The sequence below is a fragment of the Canis lupus genome, chromosome 23 (genome assembly GCF_011100685.1).
Source record: "Canis lupus familiaris isolate Mischka breed German Shepherd chromosome 23, alternate assembly UU_Cfam_GSD_1.0, whole genome shotgun sequence".
Classification (NCBI taxonomy): Eukaryota; Metazoa; Chordata; class Mammalia; order Carnivora; family Canidae; genus Canis; species Canis lupus.
Window position 1 is genome coordinate 27,961,533 of NC_049244.1, and position 24,956 is coordinate 27,986,488.

At 38.8% G+C, this 24,956-nt stretch overlaps 1 protein-coding gene across 1 annotated transcript in view; it reads left to right on the plus strand.

Annotated features, from left to right (window-relative positions):
- LOC610614 (collagen alpha-4(VI) chain-like) overlaps positions 1-24,956 on the plus strand; it is a 108,336-nt gene that overhangs the window by 25,835 nt on the left and 57,545 nt on the right. The window contains exons 6-13 of the mRNA XM_038570811.1: positions 3,020-3,649; positions 7,993-8,538; positions 8,887-9,441; positions 12,814-13,148; positions 14,132-14,210; positions 15,779-15,924; positions 16,082-16,174; positions 17,966-18,019. Of these exons, the coding sequence (XP_038426739.1) occupies positions 3,020-3,649; positions 7,993-8,538; positions 8,887-9,441; positions 12,814-13,148; positions 14,132-14,210; positions 15,779-15,924; positions 16,082-16,174; positions 17,966-18,019 (2,438 nt within the window). The remainder of the gene's footprint in view (positions 1-3,019; positions 3,650-7,992; positions 8,539-8,886; positions 9,442-12,813; positions 13,149-14,131; positions 14,211-15,778; positions 15,925-16,081; positions 16,175-17,965; positions 18,020-24,956) is intronic.

Consider the following 24,956-nt stretch of genomic DNA (forward strand, 5'->3'; position numbering starts at 1 on the left):
ATAGTCATGTCATCATCAATGGAGTAAGAAAGTATAGTCCTCCCATGGAAGTGAGATGTAGGGAGTGAATGTTTCTGAGCAATAATTCAAGTTACCATATGCCTTCTCCAGGAGAAGGGGTATTCAGGCTTCTCCCCAGAGAAGCTGGTGTTCAAAATGCTTAAGGGAGGTGCTATTAACATTTTGAGTAAGATGATTTGTAGTGTAGGATTGTACAGTGCATTGTCAGGGTCTGGCATTCCTGGTTTCTGACAGTGGCATCCCCCATGACAATTCAAAACACTGCCATATATTTCAAAATGTCCCCTGGGGATGAGAACCATTGAGCCTTATCTTCTATAAGTCCTTTTATACATTCTAACTATTAGCCAAGCTGAACTACTCAGCATTTGCTATATATGTGTCATGCTTTCCTACCACTGTCCTGCCCTTGAATACACTGTACTATTAGCCTGGAATGGCTACAGGTAAAACTTTGTCCTTCAGTTGTTAAGTTATCCTCTTGACAGTGCTTATGGTTGATCCTCACAACAGAAGTGATATATCCCTCCTTTCTCTGAACTATTATAGCTCTGCCCAGACCTCTCAACATGTAGAGCTTGAAAGTCCTTGGAATTTTATAGTCAAAAGAGACATACACATGTGAGACAAGATGAGGAAAATCCAAGCAGAGATCCTAAGGAACTAAGAGGCATCTTACAGACACTACATTAAGTAGAAGTAGACTAGAAGGAAAGTGTAATGGAGAATTTGACCCAGAAGGAATTGTGTTGGCCCCTCCGCTCAATAATGGGTATGATCTTAATATATAGGGAAAACGGAAGAGGCTGCTCTTGGTAAGAGGAAGAGCATGAGAAAGGGTGTGGAAGTGGGAATGGGCTGGATAAATATGGAATAAAGTGACAAAATGGAGCCAATTGGAGGAGGGAGAGGGTTTGGAGGTAGTAAGAGATGAGATCAGACGAGGTAGGATGAATCCCAGGATCCCAAAGGCACTGGGAAGTAACTATAGGCTTTTAAGCAGGAAAAAATGACATCACTAAAGTGGTCTTTAAGGAAGGCTTCCGGGGCAGGCTGAATTCTACATGACACCTCAGACTGAGAAGGATTTTAAGGCTGAACCGTAACCTATTCCCATTGGAAGGATGCCTGGGTCTAGACCAATGGTGGCTCTGATAGTGAGGAAAGGGGATGAACCCTAAAGACAACTTGTAAGGAGAATACAGTTGATCCTTGAACAACTCAGGGGTTAGGGGCACTTACCCCAGCCCCCACAGTTGAAAAACTCCATATGAATTTTGGCTCCCCAAAACTTAACTAGTAATAGCCTCCTGTTGACCAGAAAACTTACAGATAGCCTAAACAGTGAATTAACAATTTTTTGTGTTATATGTATCATATACTCTATTCTTCAATAAAGTTAGCTAGAGAGGAAAAAAATGTTAAAAAATCATACAGATGAGAAAATATATTTATAGTACTGTACATATATTTACTGGAAATGTGGCCACCTGTGAGTGCACTGGCCTCTGAGGGGCAAGGGCACTACCATGGAAATGGGCCTGTCAGAGACCCCAGTGAGTGGACAACCAAGTGGGAGTGTGTTGGTGTACCAGGGGCTCATGGGTTCCTGTGCAGTGCCATCTCTGCCCTCTGAACATGTTTCTCTGCTTCAGCCCAGCTCCTGCCCCACACCTGGCACTTTACCCAACCACCCCATGGACTCACAGGGCAACCTGCAGCCCTGCCCAGTCCCAGGGCCCCTGGTAGCCTGGGTGGGCCTCCCTCATACTCAGAGGCTAGCAGGTACCTTTTATTGTGTCTTATAGAGACTTGGGTGGGCAGCTGTAAATAAATGCCTGTGGTTTTTGGTGTTAGCTCTTAAAAAGAAAGAAAATTCACGTATGTAAGAGGACCAGCGCAGGGCAAACCCATGTTGATCAAGGGTCAACTGTAATAACATGTGGTATAAGCAGGTGAAGGAAGCAAGAAGTCGGAGATTCTTGGAGTTTCTATAGGAAGTGTTTTAGACTTGGCAAAATCAGAGGCAACACTCTTTTTAAAACTAGGATTGTTTTTGGTTCTTTATAAGAAATTACAGGACATCGAGAGTCCAAAGATAAGTCATAAGGTGATTCTGTTGCCTCTCTAAACTTTATTTGACAGGACTCAGCTGTTGATACCTTGGCTTTAGCCTTCTGCATGTTTGGGTCTGCACTAGGGAGATTTCTGTTTTCATGTGTCAAAAGAGATTTGGACCTCTCTGGTATGTGGACTCAGTGGGTTTCTCTATGTTAAGCACTGCCCTAAACTTGGAAGGGAGTTCATGCAGTGATAGCTCTATTCTCCCATTTGAGGCAGGTTCAAGCCAAGGTTCTTTTATAGGAGAATTAAAAAGCCAGTTATCCCAATTTGTGGGCAAAGATTTTTTTCACAGGACCTTGCAACATCTCATGTTGCCTCTGTTGAAGTGACATGAGATTTATCAGAGAAAGATGCACAAGTTAATAGTCACAATTTCTTATTTGCATCTTTATCAAGAGGAAACATTATTAAACCAAGGATATGTTAGGCCTATAATAGAGAATTTGACTCAATGTTTCCTGAATCTAGAAAAATTAAGAACAAAACCTAGTCGAGCCAGACTCAGATGCTTCTAATGGACTTTGATGAATTGAAAAAATGATCTGAAAGCACTTTCTTGTGGATATTCATATGTTTACATATTTTGCAAGTGATGTAAATACTCTTTCCAGTGAAAAATTTTGTGATAAATATGAAACCTGTGATCTTTGACCATCATGCCAAATACCGGTCATAAAGGCTTCCACTAAATTTAAAAACTCATTAATATAAGTTAGTATAACATATTTATTAGAACTTGTAATATGAAATATATTAGTACACTATATAAAAATATAACATAATACATTAGTGAAAATATAGCATAATACAAAAGGAATATTGTCTTTATTATTCTGTTCTCATGCTTAGCCCTTCTTTCTGTTTTTGTTTATAGCATGTCCAATGGCCATCCCAGCTGATTTAGTCTTCCTTGTTGAGGAATTCAGCAGGGACAAGCAATGGAATTTCCAACAAGTTATCGACTTCTTAAAGACCACCGTCAGCTCTCTAAATGTTCATCCTGATGGTGTGAGAATTGGCTTGGTCTTTTACAGTGAGGAACCACGACTGGAGTTTTCCCTGGACACATTTCAGACCCCAGCCAAAATGTTGGAGCATTTGGACAAATTAACCTACCGGAGAAGAAGTGGAAGGACCAAGACTGGTGCTGCCTTGGATTTCCTGAGAAATGAGGTTTTTGTTGAGGAGAGGGGCAGCCGATCCAAGCAGGGTGTGCTGCAGATGGCCGTGGTCATCACAGAAGGTTTCTCCCAAGACCAGTTGTCTGAGCCAGCTTCTCTCCTCCGTAGGGCAGGGGTTACCATCTATGCGGTAGGCACCCACCGTGCCTCAGAGAGTAAAGACCTGGAAAATATAGCATCATATCCTCCTTGGAAGCATGTCATCTCACTGGAGTCCTTTCTACAACTCTCTGTTGTGGGAAGCAAGATTAAGAACCAACTCTGCCCTGAGACTGTGGACACAAGTGTTTCCATTTCTGGGATGGGCCAGGCCCCGCAAGAAGGTAGGTGGACCTTTTCCAAATTTGATCTTTTTAAAAAAAATCTTTACTTTACTTGTTCCATATACCCACCTCCTATACTCCTCAACCAAGGAAAGATTTTGGAGTCAACTGATTTAAAAACAGGAACAGAATAGTTATAAAATCTTTGTTTTGTTTTGATTCCTTTTCCTCATTCTTTTTCTCAATTTCATGAAAATATATGTATATTTGCTGTAGAAGCAAATCTAGGGATCTAGTATGGATTTACTAAATCTGAAGCTCCTTGAGTAGAAAATGACTTCTAAAAAGATAAAAACATTCCTGAAATTAAAAATTTTGACTTCTTATATTTCTTATATTCCCTGTATGAGTGAAACCATATGATGACTGTCCTTCTCCAATTGACTTACTTCACTCAGCATAAGAAATAGTGGAAGGGATTATAAGGGAAAGGAGGGAAAATGAGTGAGAAAAATTAGAGAGGGTAACAAAACTTGAGAGACTCCTAACTCTGGGAACAAGCAAAGGGTAGTGGAAGGGGAGGCGGGCAGGGGGATGGGGTAACTGGGTGATGGGCACTGAGGAAGGCAGTCGATGGGATGAGCATTGGGTGTTATACTATGTGTTGGCAAATCAAACATCAATAAAAAAATTTTTTTACTCCAAATATAAATGAACATTAATTTGCTAATCTTTTGTGTAGAGCCAAGGCTTTTTTGAATATGAGCCCTGCTGATTGGAGTTCTGTATATTTTCTTCATCAATCATCCAATAGTATAGTTTCTAGAATTTCTAGCTTCAGTTTCTTTAAAATGGGAAGAAAACTTAGCCACTTTTGAGGGGTGCCTGGGTGGCTCAGTGGTTGACCTTTGGCTCAGGTCATGATTCCGGGGTCCTGGGATCGAGTCCTGCATCAGGCTCCCTGCAGGGTGCCTGCTTCTCTCTCTGCCTATGTTTCTGCCTCTCTCTCTGTCTCTCATGAATAAATAAATAAAATCTAAAAAAAAAAAAGAAAGAAAGAAAAAGAAGACAGCTATTTTTGAAACAATCTTCGTATGGAATCCTTATTTTTATGGTCTCAAAAATTCAATTTTTGTAGTGCTATCTGATACACTAACAGTTTCCTTTAAAACAATTTACCTTTATTGGGTCTTTTCTAAGGAGTTACTTTGATTTCATAGACATAATAAACCCCTTTTATTCACACTCATATCCTATTGATTTGCACAATATTTGATTTATTGTATAATTGTAGTAACAAAACTACCATAAATAGGCTGAGGACAAACCTATGTTGCTCTTGGTTAGACTTACTCTTTGTTGACCTTACAATTAAAGTCAGTTATTTTACCAGTAAAAATGGGTGTATTTGGAAATAGCAGAGAACTGCAATTCAGATAGGCAAGCTATAGCAACAACAGTAGGCAAGCTCAACAAACAAAGGAGAGGAATATTATTTTATTGAGAAGGAAGAAATTGGGAGGGATTATTTTGAATGAAAGTCCATTGGAAAAATTCAAGAGTTACAGAGCGATGGTGGTTTCTCATTGGCTGAATTGCTGGGGTAGTTGATTTCTTGTAGGAGATGCATTATTCATTTTTTTTTTCCTATTGGGGCTATAATTGATTCTTTTCTGCTGAGGATTCTTCTGTTGGGGCCTGACATGGACAAGTGGTAGGGCATGAGAATTTTTCTTTCTGTTCTCCTGTCTCCATTTTAGAGAGGTTTCCCTTTATTAATTTTCACATCTTTCACTGAGTGAAGCAGAACTGTGTAGTGTTGCCCTTGGGGTCTTCCAGGGGGAGGGCACTCAGCGTATTGTGGGAACATCACTCATGTGTTATTGATGTGAGGGGAGAAAGTCAATTATCTGGTGAGCCACTTAAGAGGAAGTTGATTAGGAGAGCTCCTACTGTGTATTCGGTTTCAAAAAAATACCAGAGAAAACATAGCAGTTAAGTATATGCATCTTGAGTCAAACTGCCTGAATTTTAAATCCATAATTTTCCACTTACTGGCTATCATAAGTATCTTTGTGTCTGTCTGTTCATATGTCTATTTTTGTCCACCCGTGCTAATATTTCTGAGATTCAAATCAGAATAATAGAAAGAAGTTGACTACTTGAAATGTAGATAATTAGCTTAAAATTCAAAAGGCTGTGATTATGTCTTCAGGGGAAAATCACTGAGCCTTTTTTTTTTTTAAACAATCATTAAACAATCTTGCAATTTCTTCATTATTTGTGCTGAGGTCTAGAGATTTAAAATATTTAAATTAATTCCCATCTTTTGTTTTGGCCTGTATTTTTTTGTCCCTTTCTCCGTCCTAGGAATGAGAAACAAAATCATTAAATACGAATTTCATTTCATTGTGCACCCCCTACCTATAATCTGTAGGGAGGAAGGAAAGAGAAGTCTCCTTTTCTCTTCTTCTAATTCACAGACAAGGGCTGAGAGTTGGTTTTGTTCCCAGACTACATAGCCGCTAAAAAGAAACCTGGAATCAGGAAAATCAACTCCAAGTCTAGAGTGGTTAGAGGTAAAAGGAAGTTGGGGCAGTTTTATCAGAAATTTGTCCTGGATGACTACAAGATCATAATATCTACCATTTATTGGTCATCAGCTACGTGTCACATACTCTGCTAAGCACTTTGTGTGTGTAATAGATATGGATGCATAGCAGCATCCAGACTATAAAAATTATTCTCTCTGTTCCCTTCTGCCTCAAACTTCCATCTGCCAAGATTGTCCTGAATGTATATTGCCAGAGAGTCTTTAGGGCTCTAGGATCCTTTGGACATTGCAAAGGCCCTGGGCTGCAGAGGAGCCACTTTGGACCACTGCTGCATGGAACTGGCTCCAGAGATGCCTCTTCCTGCCCAAAAGTCTTTTTCTCAGACTCAGGCCAGCCATCTACCTGTCATCAGTGGGTGCTGGCTTCCGGCAAGATCTGAATTTCTGCCTTCTTTTTCTATAACTTCTCCTTGAGTCTCCAAGTATTCAATAAACACTTTACCAGAGAGATGGATAACTATTCTCCACACTCTTCCAAGTCACACCTCCTTCCCGTGCCTGCCCTGCCAGTATAGGATTGCCAGATACAATGCAGGATGCCTGGTTACAATAGAATTTCATTCAGAAAAAAAATACTTTTTTAAAATATAACTATGTCCCACATATCACATGGACCAAGGTTCTCCCAAATGAAAGGCCTGAGCAAGGGAGCCCATCTGCCTCCTCAGACCACTTCCTTTCAGCCAGAAAACACGAAAAGGCTCTCCATTCTCCCTGGGATGAGGAGTCTAGAGATTAGAAACATAAGGCTGGACCACATTTTCTGAGGGGTGCAAGGAGAAAATTATACGTCATTTTTTTTTTTTTTTTTTTAGGAATCTGCTATGTGGCAGTGGGTGATCTTAATCATTAATTTTTAATACTCAGCTCTTCTATTTTTCTATGATCTTATTTAGTCCTCACTATAATCTTACTGAATAGGTGTGAAGATTGCCATTTGATAGATTAGGAAATTGAGATGCAAAGGGGCAAGCCTGGATACTAAGTAGTTGAGAAAGGATGTAAATGTAGATCCATTTTGCCCTTTGGAGTCTAAGCCTTAATACAAAGTGATTCATTTAAGTATGGTTCATTTTAAACAGAAAGTTTTATACTAAATTAATGACGTTTCAGAAAGCGTACTCTTTTGCTTATATTTTAGGAAGTCTGACTTGCATGGGAAACAGGAATATTGGATACCGAGACAGTTCCTAGCTCCAAATATGTCCTGATATTTTACTTTAGCTTGTCCCATTTGGAAAATGTCAGGTACTACTTACTTCATGTCTCCAGCAGGGTTCACCCAGAAACAGACTGAGACCAGGATATGGATGCAAGTGATTTATCCGGGAGGAGTCCCCAGGGGATACTGGTAGGGGTGTAGAGATTTGAGAAAAGGAAGGAAGGCAGCCAACAGAGGCTGAATTAGTGAGCAGGTAATTGCTGTAGGCAGCTGGGGCTCAGTTTTGCTGGGGACTCAGGGAAACTGTGTTGAGTTCCCCTCAGAGCTGTCCCACCCAACGGGCAAGGGAGCTGGGTATGTATCCACTACTCCCCTGTCAATCATTGCTTGGTGGCTGCTTCCAAACTCACTCCCAGGCATTGTGGCCTGTCTGCTGTGTGGCTGATCATGCTTCTGGTCAAACAATATCCCTAGGCAGAGTCACAGGTGCTTTCAGTAGAAAGCTGTTGCCTCCCGAGGGAATGATGAGAACTAAGGGTGTACGGGTGGGGATCAGGATTAAAGGCTTTGGCTACACACTATCTCACACTCCATTCTAATGGGTCACTCCTTCTTCTTATTGCCTAGACTGTGTGCACATTCAGAGGGCCGACATTTACTTCCTCATCGATGGGTCTAGCAGCATCAAAGATGCCAATTTTCTCGAAATGAAGGTGTTCATGAATGAGGCAATAAAGAGGTTCCAAATTGGGCCCGACAGAGTACAGTTTGGAGTCGTTCAGTACTCAGATGGAATTAATATTCAATTTGCCCTTAGCCAGTATTCCAGTATGGCAGAGCTGAAAGCAGCCATTGATGACATCCAGCAGAGGAAAGGTGGCACCATGACTGGTGAGGCCTTGAGCAGGATGGCTCAGGTCTTTGTGGATACTGCTCGCAGCAATGTGCCTTGGTATCTCATAATCATCACTGACGGTAAATCTGAAGATCCAGTGGCTGAGCCTGCAGAGGCACTGAGGGGAGAAGGAGTCATCATTTATGCTATTGGAGTCAAGAATGCTAATGTTATGGAGCTCAAGGAGATAGCTAAAGATAAGACCTTTTTCACACCTGAGTTTGATTCCTTGAAGGTCATCCAAAGAGATGTGGTTCAGGACATCTGCTCTTCAGAGAGTAAGTTGTTTCTTTAGTCTCTCTGTCCCTCCAAGTGTATGTATCTAATCTAATGAAATAGGCTTCATTCTCAAAGTATTGACTTCTTGGAGTCCAAAAGTGAATTTTGGTCACAGAGTGACCATGACCTGGAATGAAGCTAGCTGGTTAGATTTTATCTTTATCATACAGCTGTGTCTGTCTCATTTGTGCTGAGTCACAGAAAATTTATTTCTTTGACTTTCTCGTCCACCCTCTGTAAAAATATTTTTGTGTTGCATGTATGTCACCCCAGACTGTCCCTGGGGACTCAGAATTAATTGGTTTCAGGCTCTGAGTGAATGTTACTTTCTCCTTTTTTGTCCCCAGCCTGTAAGAATAGGCAAGCTGATATTATCTTCCTGATAGACGGTTCAGAATCCATCTCCCCAAATGACTTTGAGAAGATGAAGGGATTCGTGAAGAGGATGGTGAACCAAGCTAATATTGGTGCTGATGAAATTCAGATTGGCCTTTTGCAGTTCAGCTCATCCCCCCAGGAAGAATTCAGGCTCAACCAATACTCCTCAAAGGCAGACATCCACAGAGCCATCTCAAAAGTTGTGCAAATGAATGATGGCACTCGTACTGGGAAAGCCCTGACTTTTACTCTGCCTTTTTTTGACAGTTCAAGAGGAGGGAGACCCAATGTTCATCAGTATTTGATTGTGATCACTGATGGGGTTGCACAGGATGACGTAGCCATACCAGCCAAGGCTCTCAGGGACAGGAACATCGTTATTTTTGCCATTGGGGTGGGAGAAGCCAAAAGTGCTCAGCTTTTGCAGATTACTGATGATGTGCAGAAAGTGTACTATGAAGAGAATTTCGAGTCCCTGCAGAACTTGGAGAAGAAAATTCTTCTTAAGGTCTGCATTCCACAAGGTGCGTGAGGGTTTGTTATTTGATCCATGAGCCTGTTTTAAGTGTCAGAGATGATGTTATTTCTGTTAATAAAATGCAACTGATCTTTCTAGCTGGAGGTGGGAGTGAAGGTCATCCCGAAGGGAGGACAGTGGGCCTGAACACCGGATGCTGTGGTTCACCTTCCCCCGGGGATTCTTCTAATCATTCTCATGACTGTTACTACTTTGGACTCCAGTGGCCTGAACTTTCTCAGAACTCTATCTCTAGAAAGTCCTTACAACTCTTAGGTTTATTCCTTGTAGATAGAAGAACCAGACTGGAATAGGTAAACACAATTTATTGAAGGTTTGGGCATACCAAAAGGGAATTCAAAACAGAATAATGATCAGTTACATAGGTGCTCTTATGAACTAGAAAACAATTTCCTCTATGCGGCTTTGTACAGAGGCCTCTCTAATTTGTTGCCGGGAAGCTTTCATATGGCTGAGGTCATCCTCAACCCCATTTTAACTCCTCAAGTTTTTATCCTGAAGTAAGTTCCAGAGACAGGTGTTCCTCCTCCCAGAAGTCTGGATCTTCTCTTCCCCCAAGACTTACCTTACAATGTACAAGTGATCCAGAGAATATCTTCATGGATAGTATTCCTTCCTACCCAGAGGGAGTGAGATTCTCCAACACAATCACATTATAATCAGAATGGCTAACCATTAGATGGTCATTTTTTTGTGCCAGGGGCTATTGCAAGGGTTCCACATGTTAAAACATTTAATCTTCACATAAAATAGATATTATTTCACAGTTGGGGAAACTAAGTCACAAGAAAATCAGGTTATTTGGCCCAAGTAAATAGCCCAGCTGATATTTAAACTTGAGGCAATCTGGTTCTAGAGTCTGTGTACTAGATACTGTTCAATATTGCTTTTTGGTATAGTATGGTAGAGCATAAGAGGGCCTCTCAAACTTTAATATGCATTTGAATCATCTGGAGATCTTATTGAAATACAGATTCTGATTCAGTAGGTCATGGTGAGATTCTGCATTTCTAACAAGCTCCCAGGTGATGATGATCCTGCTGGTCCTCAAATTACACTTCAAGTAGGAGGGTAATGTAGTATAGTGTGTAGTGCAGTGTAGTGTAGCATAGTATAGTGCAGTATAGTATGATATTGGAAGGCATAATGAAGAGTAGTATAGTATAGAAGAGTATAATATAGTGTGATATAGTATAGAATGCCATGGAATGGCATGGAGTGGTTAATATAGTATAATAATACATAATAAAGTGTAGTAACGTATAATAAACCATAGTGTAGTATGAAATAATATAAAGGGGTATATAATGAAACCCTTAAAGCCCAACATTCCTATGTAAACCTCATGTGAAGCAGATACTATTACTATGATACTTAATTCCCAGATGGGAAAGGCAAGAGAGAGGCTAAGAAATACAGAGGGGAAATAATGGGAGTCAGGGTTTGAACTTTCCAGAAGTTTGGTGTTGAAATCTGGAGCCAATTTTCTGGAGTATTAAATTAATATTTTTGTTTATACTGTGTAAAGGATAACACTTTACCATGCCCTTGGTGAATTCAGAAATCAATTGAAAAGAGTGGATGTGTGAAATTATTTTTTAAATAAGCATGGATTGTGGGATGTCCTGCATTAAGCAGTTCAGATTTTTCAGGAGTCAAAGTACACTTTTGTTTGTGTGTTTATATGTACTTGGCTATTATCCTGGGCAGGAAAAGAGGCATAGGATTCCAGCTTCTCTTTTCAGATTATTTTGTACCGCATAGTAAATTAGGATTTACATTCATCTTCAGCTTTGTCTTTTGACTTTTTGATAAAATTAGCTGGATACCTCAGTAATGGCTGGAACCTAATTAATTCCAGAATTCTGGAATCAAAAGCTGAATCATAAAGACCTTAGAAATAACTTGGTAAGATTCAATCCTCTATATTCTGGGGGTGGGGGGGTGGGGGTGGGAAATGCTTGCATATTCTTGCATTTACAGAATAAAGCCAGCTGAAAATGTTCCTGGGAAAATGTAAATTAAAAATATTGGGGTAATATACCATACTGCAAAAAGGAAATTCTTTTTTTCCTGAAATTAAATCTGATGTAGAAATGGGATTTACATCTGTGAAAACCCATTTTGGTGAATTTCAATTAGAGATTTAAAAGTCAACACAAAACCAAGATTTTTATATGAAAGGAGAGGAGGAAGACATTTTCTGTCTTGGCAATTCTGGAAACCTATCTGGCCAGCCAGCACAGAGTGTATTATTTAGGGGATGGAAAACTCATGGCTTAACTAACCCTGGATCTCAGATCCCTGAGAATCTTTAAGACATTGTTTATAACAATTTTCACTGGTAAAGGGTCCAGTATTTATTTATTTTCATCAAATTTGTCCCCTAAAATCTATAATTATTTTTATTGATTCTGAGCCAAATACTCCAGTGTGCACTGGCTAAGGAAAAAATGTCCATATTCTTGGCTTGCCCTGGACAATTGCAAGTTATGCTTGTTGTCCAGAAGTAGTTAATAATAGTGGCCCTTTTATGATTGTTAAATTACATTTTAAGTCATTTGTCCAGATTCTAATTCAGGTGCATCTGTGACCAACTTTAGCTTCCTCATTGAAATTTTGTGCATGGTCTGTGAGTGGGTGGCTATACCCTGAAAGATCAATGGGTTTTCAAATTTTTGCAACACTCTTCCAGGAAGGCTTACAAATTTTAAGGTAGAAGAAACAGAAAATTGGGAGTGGTTGTCAGTCTTGATCTTTTCTAATATGCTTCTCTGAAATAAGGTATATGCATGGGTGGTGAATGAAGAAAGTAACTTTTGGAGGAGAAGGAAATAGTACAGCATGTCCTGAAAGAGACTCAAAGCTCACTTATATTCCCTTCTTTATCAGTTTATCAAACATTTAGTGAGCATCTATCTGTATTAGGCATTGGGTAAAATGGTATAATCCCTGCTATGAAAGAATCTTTGTTTAGTGGGAGAGAAGGTCAAGTAAAGTAGCATAGATATGCAGGGGCATTTAATAAGTCAATTTGAGGAATTGGGGGAGGGAGGTCTCTGGAACTACAACTTGAAGGACATGTATTGGGTTAGCCATATTGGGATAGAAGAGATGGGAAAGGACACTCAGGTAGAGGGAATAGGATCTGCAGAGGAACGGAGGTATGAAACACTATATACCAGTTAGCTTTGCTGTATAACAATCACCCCCCAAATTAAATGAACACTACCATTGTTTAGCTTGTATTTCTACATGCTGGCTGGAGGTTCTTCTTTGAGGGTTGGCTGATATCTTCTGAGCTTGGTCATGCATCTATAGATGACTAATTTGATTTTCTTCTCTTTTATCTTCAAAGAATGCAACATAGATTTGTCTGTAGGAATTGATATTTCCACTTCCACAAGGCAAGTTCAGCAGAAGCTTCAAGGATTACTGCCAGGGGTGATGCAACAGTTGGCCCTGCTTTCCAACATCAGCTGTAGTGGTTCTGGTGGCCTCAACATCATGTTCCGCTACTTGGTCCCTGGTTCAAATGGCCAGCTTATGTTTGACTCAGGCTTTAAGAAGTATAGTGATGAGATTATTAAGACCTTCTTAATTAATCAGACTGCCAAGAACAACCATATGGATGTGGATTTTTTGCAGTCCCTGGGAGATCATACTGTCCATCTCTCTTCTGCTAAAGTGAAGGTAATAAATGCTGAGAACCCATGATATGAGGCCAATTACCATGGTGGGAGGGATAAGGCTTTTGTGACTGAAGCCAATAAACTATTCTTCACTGGAGAGTCTGCTTAGTGGAAAACCATAGTCTTATTCAGTAAAGAGCAACGAGGGATATGTTTTCATTCAATTAATAAATATTTACTAAGTCCTAGAGACTCTGTACTTAAATAATGCCAGTAGGGATAAAAGGATAAATCCCTGTCTTCAAGTTGCTCATAGTTTAGAGATCCAGATTCTTCCACAATGCAAATTCATTCCAAAGACAACTTGGAAGATATTAGCTCCTTATGGTCATTGATTGCCAAGTAGAGTAGGGCCCGTTATTGTTCCATTCAGCACTTTGAGCTGTCTTTAGTACCTAGCTAATGGCTTGTTAGTGGTCCTCCCTTCCTGGTGCCCAAGAACTATAAACCCACTAAAGCCTACTGAGATGAAGAGATTTTATGTGATGTTTATTAGAAAATGATATCCCCAAACTTTGAAAGTGACATTTAGTTTTTCCCTCAATCATGCATTCAGTGGATTTATTTCTTAAATTATGAAATTCAGTTTTAAATTATATTTTTCTGTGAGTAAAGATAACACATTTTAATTATAGAAATGTATTGAAGTTTTGTTGGTATTGATAAAGGTGAATATTGATAAAGGTGAATATTGTGAGACTATTTTGGGAAGGTGTTTTTGATAAAGGGAATGCATTAAGCTGGTTCAAATTCTTTTTTTGGTGTGGGATCTTAGGGAGGTTGAAGTAAAAGTGAATGTATAATAAAGTAATACATGAGTGAGTGAAATGAAAGAGGGTGAAAGGCTAGATACAACCACAAAAGCTAAGCTTATCCTCACATTTTTACAAAATATGTGACTTCCAGTGTTCATCTTGCCCCTATCCCCTTCTTCCCATCCATCCTTGCTCTCCACCACCCTCCTCTCTCTCTCATAAACAACAGGTCCTTCTAGTGTTTACAGATGGGCTAGATGATAATTTCCAGAGACTGAAGGAAACATCAGAGCTTCTCCGCAGCAAAGGTAAGTGCTCATGGTTGCCTTGGGTGTACTACTCCTCCCACAGGGACCAGGATACTCTTTCAGATTTCCAGGTGGCACTGGATTCCATTAAGCCTTCCATAGACTAACTCAGGTAATTGGAGCTCAGTGCTCACAAGACTGATTCCTTGTATAATCAGGGGCTGTTCAGGACTGAGAGAACCCAGGGTCCCACATCCCCAACACTGATCAAGGGCCACTCTGACTGAGACAGGACTGACCAATTATAAGCCTGGCATCTATCTGCTTTTGAGGGTTGAATGTGTAACTCCTATTTCATGATGAATGGGTGCCATTTGCTCTTGCAGGCTACCAAGGGGTCAATATGTTTCTTTTTCCTAAACTCTAGAATCCCCTTAAAGCTGGTCTTTGCTTTTTCTACTGCCCTTCCTTCCTCCTTTTCTCACCAATTCTTCTGCTTTTTCCATCCCCCAAAGGCTGCTACTAGTCTATATGGCATCTTTGTGAAATTATAAAAAGATGCCAATGCTCTGGGTGTATGCAACCCTTTGCCTGGGCACCTGGCTTGATAAGTAGAGTGCTGGGTGGATGTCAGGGCCTACCAGCTCCCTCAGCTGGGTGTGCCTGGGCAGTACCACCTGTACAGTTGGGCACGATTGCTCTTCTGTTCCCATTTTGTGTCATATAAAAGCTCTAAAGTAAACTCATGGTGAACAACCAGCAATTCAAGCTCCCTGTACCCTTCTCCCTTCTCTGTAGAGTATGTTAAGTATATTTCTCTTGAGATGATGCTTTCTGTTGGTTAATGGTGTGCTGGAATATTTGCTGTGATAACTTGCTCCAAACTGGATTTACCACATAGGAAATTTAAAATGTTGCAAATTTTCTGGAAGGGAATTTGAAATATTTGACCAAAGATAGCAAACTTTGCTTATGTGCTAGATCAGCATTCCATTTCTAAAAATTTATTTTAAGCGATAATTAAGAATACGTAAACAACTTGTAACCACAAGATTGTTAAATAGCTTGTTTATAATAGCAAAAAGCTGTTGTGTGCATGTATGTGTGTGTGAATTTACTCTTCAAAATAGTAACGGGAATATTTGTCCTTAAATTCTATGAACAGTGATTTCTAGCCAATTTGAAAAGTGTCCTTGCCATTTTGTTTTCTGTTTATATGGGCAAATCCAGATGATTTTTTAGTGCCTTCATTAGTAGGATGGGCTCATGCTGCAATAATAAACAACCTTCAAATCCCAGTGGCTTAAACTAGCAAGAATATATTTATATCATGCCTTATGACCCGTTCATTTTTGTCTCATTCTCATCACTCAAGGACCCAGGCTGAAAGAGGGTCTATTCCTGTGGCAGGAGACAGGAAATGGGGCAAATTATGCACTGCTCTGAAAATTTCTCACAGGGAGTGACACATGTTATTTCTGCTCACATTTCATTGGTCAGAAATGCAGTTTGAGACAAGACAGGTGAAGGATATAGGAAGAGTGAAATGATGCATGAATATCTAGGGCCAGAACAAAAACCAGTCAAAAGACATGCAAGTAAATCTCCTACCTGCTGGTATTTTGAAGGATTGTCTGGGCTCCTCTTTGTTGGCCTGGAAGGTGTGCATAAATTAGAAGAGCTCCAGGAACTAGAATTTGGCAGAGGATTCATATATAATCAACCTCTGAGCATCACACTGAAATCACTCCCAAGCATTTTACTGAAGCAACTTGTAAGTATTTTTTTTCTTTTTAACACCATCCTTCACTAGGTCAATTCATTCTAATGATTTAAAAAACCCAGGGGGAATTTTGTCTCTTCAATGTGTAATGTGACATAGGTTAATACAGATGAAAAAAACTCCATATTACCTGAATTCTCTTTTTCAGGACACAATTGTGGAAAGAAGATGCTGCAATATATATATGAAGTGTTTTGGAGAAGATGGGTACCAGGGTGATGGCGGGAACCCTGGGAACAAGGTGAGAATTTGTTGGATGCAGATGGTGAGGGAGAGATAGGGCCTTTCAGCACCCACTACAAACGAAGCCCCATGTTCTGTCTTTAACACACCTTTGCTAATTCTACCCTCTTAACAAACCTTTGAGGCAAATGCTATCTTACAGGTGGTCAATAGAGGCTTAGAGAGGGAACGTTGCTTTCCCAGTCATACAGGTATGAAGAAGCATTTTGGGATTTAAGCCCTCATGTCTACCTGACTCCAAGGCTCACATTCTTTCCATTATATTATGCTGTCTCCTTACATTTATTTGACAATTTCACAGACTCTACTACTGCACAAAAGTTTTCACTTGTCTATAAAATGTTCACTGTGCAGCATCTTCTTTCTTTATAGTGGTCAGTGCCTTTTCCCCTCTGAGCTGACATTCTCTTCTATAGCATTAAAGTCTGAGGAAAGATATAATCATTGGTTCACTGGTGCATCTCTGGTTCATTGGTTGCATCTCTCTGCTAACTCCATGGTGAAGCAATAGAAAAATTATCCTGTCCCACTTTTAAGGAAGAATAAATCTCATTAAAAATCATCCTCAGTTATCCAGGGACATGAAGAATACCCTTCACACCCTTTATGATGGTGGGATTACCACAAATCCTCATGTAAGGTTGAATCAAGCCCATTGGCTTTGCCCATCCTTTTACATTCTCTCTTTGTAAGGTTTTCTGCGATGTTGTTGGAATGAGCTCTTACTGACTTTGCAGATCAGTCTTGATTTTTTTTTTCAGTCTTGATTTAGAACAGTATAAAGTATATGACTTCTTGAGAAAAATTGTAGTTATGCCTTAGCACTAGATTTCCCCCCTTGCATTGTTCTTAAATGACTGGAGAATCAGGAAATCAAGCTTGGGAACCTCTTGACATGTTTTATAACTCAAGGATTCTGCCTCAAAGGCCAAAGATGGGAATGTTTTGAATAATTGACTTCTCTGCTCTGTCTGCAAGAATTCAGTGGTTGATTGTATTGATGTTCGTGTCTTTGTTGATCCCAGAGAGAATATGGCTCCCATATCTTACTGACCATTTTTAAATTAAATAAACACATTTGGCTATAAACGGCAAGCCAAACTTCCCTGAGAGGAAATGCTTTGTGTGTTTAGTTATCTAAGAAGAAATAGAAAGAGAAAGAGAGAGAGAGAGATTGGAAGAGACTAAACAGCTGAGTCATACAGAAATAAACAACCATTTCTCATAAGTAGCATGGACGGTAACACCTTTGCTTACTGATGTTTAAAAAAAAAAAAAAAAGGTCAAAGGCCACATTAGGAGTAACGGTGTACCTTAAACATTTAACTAGAAACAAATTTTGGTTTGGATTTTCAGATTAGAATGGCTTAAGATGGTATTTTAGAAAAATAAAAATAGGCTGACATGCCAACTATTAAGACAAACAGGTATTTAAGTTTTTACTTTAAGACAGGCCAAAAAATATTTGCTTCTACACGTCCCTACACATTATGCTCAACATTTAGTCAATTCTCAATAAAATGTCAACTCAGTGAGACAAAGGTATCTATTAGTAATTTTTTTATTTTAAAATTATTATTATTATTATTATTATTATTATTTTTAGAGAGCAAGAACATGGGTGGGGAGGGACAGAGAAGGAGAGAGAGAAAGGGAATCTCAAGCTTAACTGAGCACAGAGCTCAATTTGGGGCTTTACCTCATACTGGTGAGATATCAAATAACAGTTTTTATTCCATGTAGATTTGAGAAAAGAATTTAGAATCCAAGTTATTTCTTTTTTCCTCAGGGAGAGAAGGGTACTGATGGATTACCTGGTTATCCTGGTGAAGAAGGTGGACATGTAAGTACTGACTCTTATTTTTTTTCTTTAAAGGAATATGGTAAAGTGGGTCAAATATTAGAAATACTTAACTGTACTTCAGTCCTGAAAATTTTTCTCATCTCTGCCATTTAAAATTGACTTAAAACATCTATATGAAAATGACTGTTTATTGTAACAAATGTTAGGTGGATAAATTTTGGAAAGGTAGTCTCTAAAAGGTGTTTAATGATAAAGGATGGTCATTTTAATCTGAATCTGAGATAACTGAAATGTGGTCTGTGTCTAATGACTATGTATATAATAGTAATCGTTAATTGTGAGCTGAATTATAGGTAATTTGTTACTACTAACGAGGTAGCTATGCTTGTAAGTAATTTAACAAGATAAATTGAAGAGAACCAAGGCCATCCTTGTAACAAGATCACCCAGATGCCTTCCTGAGCAGCCAGAAAGGTGATAGAGCTACAGTTACCCACCGAAAGTTTGCGTATATCCCTGAGCACAGGAAAGTTAGCCATCATATGATTAGCTATGGAGAAAAATGTGTATTATAGAGAAAATTGTTAGCTAAGGGGCTGGAATGTGGCAGGCCCCATCTTTATTACATCATATAATATCAAAAGGATTTTTAAATGCCATAGTTTTTAATTAATTTTAAATTGTGGAAAACCACTTTGCCACAAGTGTCTATTTTAAAGTTGATATGCATACACCTCTGGTTCTCAAACTTTTGGTCTCAGGATACCTTTACACTCTCTATTATTGAAGACCTCGAAGAGCTTCTGCTGATATACTTTCTATTGATATTTTCTGTGTTAGAAATTAAAACAGAAAGAATTTTATTTAATTGAATTTTACTTTTGATAGAGATTGAGAGAGACAGCATGGGGGAGAGAGGGGCAGAGGGAGAGAGAGAGAATCCCAAGCAGGTTCCATGCCCAGTGCAGAGCTTAACACCATGCTCTATCTCATGACTCTGAGATCATGACCTGAGCCAAAATCAAGAGTCAGGCATTCCACCAACTGTGCCACCCAGGAACCCCAAAATGGAAAGAATTTTAAATTATTTATTCATCTTACTCCCAAATAACAAGAACAAGCCCTTTTTATAAATGACATATTCCTGGGGCACCTGGGTGGCTCAGTGGTTAAGCATCTGCCTTCAGTTCCATTGGTGATCAGCTCCTGGGATCAGGTCCTGTATCAGGCTTCCTGCAGGGAGCCTACTTCTCCTTCTGCCTATGTTTCTGCCTCTCTGTCTATGTCTTTCATGAATAAATAAATAAGATCTTTTAAAAAATGACATATTCCTTTATGAAAAATATATTTTCTAAAATGAAATAGATGAGTCAGAAGAGTGGAATTGTTTTATGTGTTTTTAATATCTGGCTTATTAGAAGACAGCTGGATTCATATGTCTGCTTCTGTGTTCAGTTTCTTGTGTTGTCACTTGCTTTATAGTTTCTTAAAAACTCTGCCGTACACTTGGGAGAGAATAGGAGTAAGAAAAGATAATAGCATCTTCATATAATTGGGAAAGTAGTTTTAATTTTCTGAGCACCCCCTGCCAAAGGGTCTTGGGGACCTGAGGGGTCCTTGGACCACCACAATTTTCAAACTCCTGAGATATCCAAGCATTAATGTTCTCATTGCCCCTGTAGAGTTGTGCATTGTTTTACTGTTCTGGATATGTAGGCTGGTGGAACTTGGAAAATCAGCAGAAATTAGAAAAAGAAATGCAGCTGTTGGGACCTATATAAACCAATTCATTTCTTTGATTATATTTGTGGGAGAATCGTTCCTCTTTTCTCTTTTTATTTTGCTTCAGTAATTATAGTCTTAGATGTCAGAGATACATTCAGAAATGGGGGCTGTGGAGTTTTGCTATTTTGTTCTGGTATGGTGAAAATATTCTTTCCATTTTTCTGATGTTTTAAAATATCCTTTAAGTGTTATTTTATTTTATTTTATTTTTTATTTTATTTTTTGTCTGCTTGCCCTGTGGTTCAACGAGCCTGGCAAAATCTAAGAAAATAATGGAGGGTCCAGCCAACTTATTAGGATAGATTTCAGACAAATATGATAAACAAGCCCTTGTCTGCTACAATAAGAGTTTTGTCCTTCTCTGCTGTCTTAACATCCTAAAACCAAAATGGTTTATAAAGACTGTCTAGGACAGAGCTAGGAATATAATGTGAGTGATATATATTATTTTATATAATTTAAAATTTCATAGTAGGCATCTTAAAGACAATAAAAAGAACTAGGTGAAATTAATCTTATATTTTATTTAACCAAGTGTATCTAAAATATAGTTATTTCAACATGTAATTAGTATAAAAATTGATGGTATCTTTTTAAAATATACTGTCTTTGATATCCTGTGTGTATCTTACACCTACAGCAATCTCAGTTTGGACTAGACACATTGCAAGTGCTCAATAGCCATATGTTGTGTGTATGACTCTAGCAGGCGTCTTTTTCTTTTTACTGCACTTCTCATAAGAGAAGGTGACTTCAAAATATGTTGTCCTCTGAATGACTTTTCATGTTGTGTCCCCCCAAGGCAGGTCAGATTGGTCTGCTCAATGGCTGAGACATCTATCTCTCTGCAGATGGCAGGCTTCAGACTGGGGCTATAATTTGTAGGTTCAAATTGAAAGTATATAATGACAAAGAGCTAATTTATTGTTCCTGTTATCTATTACTCCTCTTTCCCCAACCACCCCCCACCCCAGGGAAAACCTTGGTGGTGTAAAACAACAATCATTTATCATATCCACGGACTCTGGGGTGGGGAAGCTAAAAAGGGAAATGGCTGCAGGTGGCTCTCTGCTAGGTTCCTAAGGGCTGATGAGGTGGCTGGAGGACCCTCTGCAGAGATGACTTCCTTTCTCATGCTCTGGAGCTTGGTGGGGATAGCAGAGGATGGGCCATGGTAGTCCAGAGACGGGGATGGCAGCTGGGTCGGAGAGGGAGCATCCACCAGGGAGGGTCCATCCTGAGAGGGAGCATTCCAAGAGACCAAAGCTGAAGCTCAAGCCTTCTGAGGGAGCCTCAGAAGTCACATGTATGCCACATTCTATTGTGTACACATAAGTCACTAGCTCCAGACCAGATTCAAGGCAGGCAGGGTGGGGATTAGAACCTTCCTCTCCATGGGCGAGTGGCAAGGTCAGTCATATCCAGAGGAGCATTGAGATTTTGTTGTGGCCATCTTTGGGAAAGACAATCTGTCAGACTCATGAATTCTGTATATTTTCAAAATGTATCTAGTATGAGATGGTAGTTTAAATATGTATTGGTTACATATCAAAACCTTATGTATCAAATTAGTCAGATTATCTAGTTCCCCCAAAATAATTATGTACTCCAGTAGTAACAAAACTAGTTAACATTTGTTGAGAACTTCATATATGTCAGATGTGTGGCTAAACATTTTATATATAGTTCTTCATTTCATCTACAAAATAAGAATATTATTATTATTACTCTCATTTCTCAAAAATAACTTGAACCAACGTAGGATTTGAACAACTTTTTTTTAAAAAAGATTTTATTTATTTATTCATGAGAATACACAGAGAGGAGAGAGAAGCAGAGACACAGGCAGAGGGAGAAGCAGGCTCCACGCAGGGAGCCTGATGTGGGACTTGATCCCAGGTCTCCAGGATCACGCCCTGGGCCGAAGGCGGTGCTAAACCGCTGAGCCACCGGGGCTGCCCGGGTTTGAACAACTTTTGAGCATGTTATTCTTTCCATAAATCATGGCTATAATTGATAGCTTTAAGCCACTACTGTGGACAAATGGGAGACCAATTTTTAAATGGATGGAGCTTAGTATATGAATAAAAAACACAGTAAGCCCAAATTGCATCTTCAAAAACAATTGACATATAAACCAATTATAAGATGATTTCCGTTTTCTCATGAGAACATCTTAAAAAATGTTTTTCCCCGATTAGAATATATAAACTTTGAGGGTTGTCTACTTATACTACTTAATTTAGTTACACACAAATATTTTAGAGTCTTTCATTATGTAAAATTATATACCAAGAAATTCTTTTTTCTCTTCTCATATAATATCAAATAATTTTATTAAAAATTCTTCCCATGGAATTTCTATATCAGTTTTCCCAGCATTACTGGAGCCTCTGTTTTGGAGACACCTTACCTGGTTTTATAGAATATATTGTGTTTACTTCTGTCTAAGTTGTTTAAGATAAGCCACTTCTGTGGATGTGTGAGAGAGAGAGAGAGAGAGCAAGAGAGAGAGAGAGAGAGAGCAGGAGGAAGGGTAAAGGAAGAGGGAGAGAGAGAATCTTAAGCAGGCTCCACGCTCAGCTCAGAACCCCGAGATCATGACCTGAGCCGAAATCAAGAGTCAGATGCTTAACTAATAGAGCCACCCAGGCATCTCTAAGATAAACCACTTTTTAAGTCTGTCATTAAAAATTAATCTTTAGCTTCAAAAACTCATTACCTCATTTTTCTTGTGAGAATATTTTTTATGGTCTTTACAGTGTATTCATGAATTCTATTACTTTTAAAAGTGATTTTTAAAAATCTTATTTGCATAGCATCTAACATTTGAAATTGCAAGGTCTCACTGTCAAATATGACAAATAAATTACCTCTGTTAGATTCCTTTACCTCCTTTTTTTTTTTTTTTTCTTTTTTAACTGATCTGGTCAGTGACATCCGTAAGGATCCATAAATAATCTCATATTAACATTCACTGAGTGTCAACACTATGCTGTTCAAAGTTAAGCAATGGAGAGAGTACTCTGAAATATGAGAATCTTTGTGAAAACTCAAGTTTAAGAATAACCTTTTTTCCAAGGAGTAATTTTGGGAAAACTCATACTATGTATGTATAGCAACTGAAACTGTAGAAACTGGGAATAGAAGTCATAAGAGTGAGTTTTTTTTTCTTTTTCTTCACAATTTTCTTTTAAATTTTTAGTTGTGGCAAAATACATATAAAACAAAATTTACCATCTTAACCTTTTCAAGAGTATATACATCAGTGGTGTTAAGTACACTCCTATTGCTGTGCAACCACCACCACCGTCCATCTCCAGAATGCTTTTTGTCATGCAAAATTGGAACCCCCATCTCCATTAAATACTAACTCCCAATGACCCCCTCACCCCAGCCTCTGCCAACCACCATTCTACTTCCTGTCTCTATGAATTTGACTACTCTAGGTCCTTATTAAGTAGGATCATGCAGTATTTGTATTTTTAGCTTATTTCATTTAGCATAGTATCCTTAAGATTCATCCATATTGTAGCATATCAGAATCTCCTTCCTTTTTGAGGCTGAATAGTATTCTATTGTAAGTATAGGACACTTTTTCTTTATCAATTTATCTGTTAATGGACACCTGGGTGCCTCCACCTTATGGCTGTCGTGAATAATGCTGCCATGAATATGTGTATGGAAATGTCTCTTCAAGACTCAGTTTCCAATTCTTTGAGGTATATGCCCAGAAGTGGAATTGATAGGTTATATGGTAATTCTATTTTTAGTTTTTTTTTTTGGGGGGGGCGGGGGGAACTACAATATGTTTTCCAAATCAGCTGAACTCTGACATTCTCACCAAAAGAGCATAAAGATTCCAATTTCTTCACATCCTCATCAACACTTGTTTCTTTTTCTTTTTGTTTTTGATAATAACCATCCTAAGAGTATTTTGTTTGATTAAAAATAAACTAAGAATTTTCCCTTTGTGTACCTTTGTTAGGGACATTTATTTTGTATATAGCAACTACTTCCTAATGAAGGCAACAATTATTCATGATTGATAACACTGTATAGTACAATATGGTAAGGAGATATATTAAAATTAAAATTTCAGATGAAACTCAAACACCACACATTGGACTTAAAAATGCAGATAGACAAGAAAGAAGGGGGGGAAATAGACATTTACTTGGCATCTGCTGTATGAGGCTTTGCATTCAGCATTCTGTACACATTATGACATTTCATCTTCATGACAGTCATACTGATATGTGCTAATACTTTCACTTTATAAATGTGGAATTTAAAACTCAGAGGTCTTATAAGGTCAAAGACAGAAGGTTGGAGATGTGCCCAAACCCCTATCAGTTTGATGCCAGAACCTGTGCTTTTCTCATTATCTCTGGCTGTTTAAGTATAAAGCACCTCATTTGTTCAATCTGTATGACTTGTAGATCACCTACAAGTAGGGAAGAAAGGAAGTACTTCCTTTCTTTCTTTTTTAAAGAATTTATTTGAGAGAGAGAGGGAGAGAGAAATATGTGCGCATAAGTAGGGGAAGGGCAGAGGAAGAAGGAAAGAATTCTAAGCAGATTCCCACACTGAGCACAGAGCCTGACACAGGACCCTGAGATCGTGACCTGAGCCAAAACCAAGAGTCAGACACTTAACTGATTGCGCCACTCAGGCGCTCATGAAGTACTTTCAGTACAGATTCTCATGCATTTGTATTGAATGGTTAGCATCAATATTACCAAGATCCACATTTTATAAATGGAGGAAATTGTAGTTCATAGAGTCATGTGCTTATCCAAGTTCACAAGGCAAGTTGGAGGCAGAACTAAGACTTGAACCTGGGTCCTTTCATTTTTGATTCAAAGTGCTTCTTGCTTTACAACATTCTCTTTTACTGTCCCAGGCAAGCTTATGTAGTTAAGTCATTCAACCTCATTAAATCAAAGGGAGATTACATTTATAAACCCTCTTGATGAAAGCTCATGGGATATACAGTAATTTCTAATTTATATTTAATCAATTTGGCAAAGGCATGATATTTACCATTCCCTTCCCTATCTAATACCTAGATCAAAAGGTTATATTCACTAATATAATTTAGGAAATCATTCTGCAAATCCTTATTGGGTATCTACTATGTGCCAGATACTGTACTTAAGGCTGGAAACCCAGAGATAAATGAAACATT